At 42.3% G+C, this 4155-nt stretch overlaps 1 protein-coding gene across 1 annotated transcript; it reads right to left on the minus strand.

The window, feature by feature from the left end:
- Nucleotides 1-1110: 1110 nt before the first annotated feature.
- LOC145877210 (NLR family CARD domain-containing protein 3-like) lies at nucleotides 1111-3872 on the minus strand. The gene is made up of 3 exons (XM_082972509.1): nucleotides 3579-3872; nucleotides 1576-3192; nucleotides 1111-1115 (listed from the first exon to the last, which is right to left on the minus strand). Exons 1-3 carry the CDS (start codon nucleotides 3787-3789, stop codon nucleotides 1111-1113), a joined length of 1833 nt encoding a protein of 610 aa, XP_082828635.1. The 5' UTR covers nucleotides 3790-3872.
- Nucleotides 3873-4155: the final 283 nt, after the last annotated feature.

The following is a 4155-nucleotide window of genomic DNA, read 5'->3' on the forward strand; positions in this document are numbered from 1 at the left end:
GGCTACAACAAAACATGCTAACCTCTCACCATTACCAATAACAGAGGCTACAACAAAACATGCTAACCTCTCACCATTACCAATAACAGAGGATACAACAAAACATGCTAACCTCTCACAATTACCAATAACAGAGGGGGTTTGATCTTTGTTAGTAGAATCACAAGCTTGATGTAATCACTGCAGGTGTCAGGAATCCCGCTTCCTGAGTCTGTTTCTGCCTGAGCTGACTGTTTTCTGTTTGGAGTCTAAGGGTGCGTTCAGAAACCTATCTGGTTGCTAGGCAACGAAGTTAGGCGGGAGATCTAGTGATATTATTACCCTGTCTGGTTGCCAGGCGACGAAGTTAGGCGGGAGATCTAGTGATTACCCTACACCTGCATCTCATCAACCTTCTGCACACCTGGTCCTGATCATCACCTCTTCATAAGCCCTGAGCTGACATCCATTCCCTGCTGGATCGTTAGCAACGAACAGCCTCATGTTTCCTGAGCTAGTCTTGTTGTTTTGTTCTTGTTACTGGTTACTCCCCCCCCCCCGTTTACTCTGTCTACAGTCATCCTCCCGGAACATTCAACTCCCTTGCCTGGCCGTCGGTGGATACAGTGACGTCATTGAATCCTCCCATCTACTCTCATCAACTCACCTCCGCTTCGTCTCCTGGATCACTCAAATTACACATCAAGACTACCAATAAATACTCACCTTCATTTTACTCACCTTGTCCTGGTCTGCTTCTGGGTTCTGTCTTAGAGAAACGTGACAGCAGGCATGGAATATGGGACAACATGCTAAACTTATGACTACTTTAATACACTATAAGTAATATGTCCGAATAATTACGACTTTTTCAAATGGGAGAACTACATGCATAAAGTACTTTCATATCTGATAATACTGACCTCAGAGTCTCCAGTTTACAGTGGGGATTCCCCAGTACAGCAGAGAGCAGCTTCACTCCTGAATCCTTCAGGTCATTGTTACTCAGGTCCAGCTCTCTCAGGTGTGAGGGGTTTGACCTCAGAGCTGAGACCAGAGAATCACAGCCTTCCTCTGTGACTCCACAGCCTGACAGCCTGCAAAGAGTCTAATCATAATAAAACCACACTGCTATTCTTTGGAGACAAAGAGATCATGACTTCAAACACATTGTTAATTTAGTGTAGAAGGACAATGGCAGATGCATTTGGTTAATTCTCCCAAACAACATATAGATTCTTCTTCTGTCTCCTAGAATTGTATGGTCATATTGTTATACTATACTAATGTGAAAATCAATGCATTTATTCAATGTTTTCAATATAATATTATACACATATTATAATGCATATTTTTCTTTAACCTGAATATTTCTTCCTGATGAATACTTCTTATATGTCATTTTATGTACTCACAGAACAGCTCTGGAGGCTTTGACCACTGGCAGCATGCTCAGAAGACCTTTCTCTGATCTGGAGTATTTCTTCAGGTCAAACACATCCAGCTCCTTTTCTGAAGTCAGCAACACAAAGACCAGAGCTGACCACTGTGCAGGTGACAGGTTGGGTTTTGAGACACTTCCTGAGCTCAGGTAGCTTTGGATCTCCTCCACTAGAGAATGGTCATTCAGTTCATTCAGACAGTGGAACAGATTTATGCTCCTCTCTGGAGAGAGATTCTCCCTGATCTTCTCCTTGATGTACTTGACTGTTTTTTCATGGGTCTTTGAGCTACTTCTTGTCTTTGTCAGTAGACCTCGTAAGTGCTTCTGATTGGACTTCAGTGAGAGTCCCAGAAGGAAGCGGAGGAACAGGTCCAGGTTTCCCGTCTCACTGTGTAAGGCTTTATCCACAGCACTTTTGTAGAAAGAAACTTCAGACTTGTCTCTGAACAGCGCAGAAAGGTTCCTGGACGTTGATTGCGGTTCGGCCATTAGATTCTCATTGTTGTTGATGAATGAGAGGAACACATATACAGCAGCCAGAAACTCCTGAATGCTCAGATGAACGAAGCAGTACACCTTGTCCTGGTACAGCGAAAATTCCTCTTTAAAGAGCTGTGTGCACAATCCTGAGTACACCGAGGCTTCATTGACATCAATGCCAGCCTCTTTCAGGTCTTCTTCATAGAAAATCAGATTGCCATTCACAAGCTGTTGAAAAGCCAGTTTTCCCAGTGACAGAATGCTCTCTTTATTCCAGTGTGGACCTGTCTCTTCTTTCCCAAGATACTTTTCATTCTTCTGTTTGGTATGAAACACCACAAGGTGTGTGTACATCTCAGTCAGAGTCTTGGGCATCTCTTCTCTCTTAAGTTTCAGCAGGTTTTCAAGGACTGTTGCAGAAATCCAACAGAAGACTGGAATGTGGCACATGATGTGGAGGCTCCTTGATGTCTTTATGTGTGAGATGATTCTGTTGGCCAGGTCCTCATCGCTGAATCTCTTCCTGAAGTACTCCTCCTTCTGTGGGTCATTGAACCCTCGTACCTCTGTCACCTGGTCAACACACTCTGAAGGGATCCTATTGGCTGCTGCAGGTCGGGTAGTTATCCAGAGGAGAGCAGAGGAAAGCAGATTTCCCTTGATGAGATTTGTCAGCAGAACATCCACTGAGGTTGACTCTGTGACGTCACAACAGATCTCGTTCTTCTGGAAGTCTAGGGGCAGTCGGCACTCATCCAGACCATCAAAGATGAACAGAACTTTGTACTTGTTGTAGATGGAGATTCTTGATTGTTTGGTTTCCATTGAGAAGTGATTAAGAAGTTCAATGAAAGTGTGTTTGTCCTCTTTCATCAAATTCAGCTCCCGAAAAGGGAATGAAAACACAAATTGAACATCCTGATTTGCTTTTCCTTCAGCCCAGTCCAGAATGAACTTCTGCACAGAGACTGTTTTTCCAATGCCAGCAACTCCCTTTGTCAGCACAGTTCTGATACGTTTGTCTTGTCCAGTTAAGGGTTTGAAGATGTCGTTACATTTGATTGCAGTCTCTGGTCTTGCTTGTTTCCTGGTTGTTGTCTCAATCTGTCTCAGCTCATGTTCATTATTGACCTGTCCTGTTCCACCCTCTGTGATGTAGAGCTCTGTGTAGATCTTATTGAGAAGTGTTGGGTTTCCTTGTTTAGCGATTCCCTCAAATACACATTGAAACTTCTTCTTTAGATTAGATTTGAGTTCACGTTGGCAAATCACAGCAAGCTCATCTGAATCTAGAAATAACACAGAGGATATTAATATTACATCTGTTTTAATGTCTACAGTATTGAAGGACTGTTAAAGTTTTTAAATAATAATTTATTCTCTTAACTGACTGTATAAATGTGTAAATGTTTTCTTAATGCATTCCAGACTGGTGTGACTGATTATATTATTATTGGTGTTATTGATGGTATTATTAATGTTGTCTCACTGTCTCTGTCTCTCTCTCTCTAAATTAATCAACACAACACATCCCTTCTGCTACTTGATGAGGCCACTAGGTGTTGTGTTAAGGCTGATACAATATCATTGAGTTACACAGCTACTTTAGCTGTACTTTAGCCACAGCTTTTAAATGTTATAAAACATCATTCAACATGAGGCAGACAGATCTTACATTTCTCCAGTGTGTCAGCGAGCTCCTTCTGGTTCATTTTCCTCAGGACGTGCAGTGTGATCTTCAGAGCTCCCTCTCTGGCACTGCTCTCCTGCTTCTCATCTTCAGCATCCACCACTTCCTCATCCTGCTTCTGACTCTCAAAGCATTCTGGGAGTTCTGGACTAAGAATCCTCTTGAACATCTTCAGCTCGTTCTTCACAAATGTCATAATTTTCTCTTCAAGCAACTAAAATAAATCAAGTAAATAAGTTAAGCAAGAGAAGAAATGCTTTCTCATTAACACATTAATGAATAATTGACAGATCAACTTTACTTGAGGTAAACAAAAACAAAAGTACATAACAGGATCACATACACTGAATATAGAGTCCAGGTCTGTTTGATGACTCTGGGAAGACTGACCACTGAGAATCTCTGACTCTGATCTCTCATGTTGGTTTCTGTGGACAGAACATGAGATTACATCTCCTCATCCAGGGAGTACACACACACACACACACACACACACACACACACACACACACACACACACACACACACACACACACACACACACACACACACAAAGGGAATG

This window comes from Salmo salar, unplaced genomic scaffold (genome assembly GCF_965601325.2).
Source record: "Salmo salar unplaced genomic scaffold, fSalSal1 ptg000721l, whole genome shotgun sequence".
Classification (NCBI taxonomy): domain Eukaryota; kingdom Metazoa; phylum Chordata; class Actinopteri; order Salmoniformes; family Salmonidae; genus Salmo; species Salmo salar.

Bases quoted from the DNA above. Each gene is read 5' to 3' on its own strand.
- LOC145877210 (XM_082972509.1), bottom strand. From the start codon at position 3,789: ATGACATTTGTGAAGAACGAGCTGAAGATGTTCAAGAGGATTCTTAGT. The intron at 3,193-3,578 runs GTAAGATCTGTC...TGTTATTTCTAG, and splicing joins CGCTGACACACTGGAGAAAT to ATTCAGATGAGCTTGCTGTG.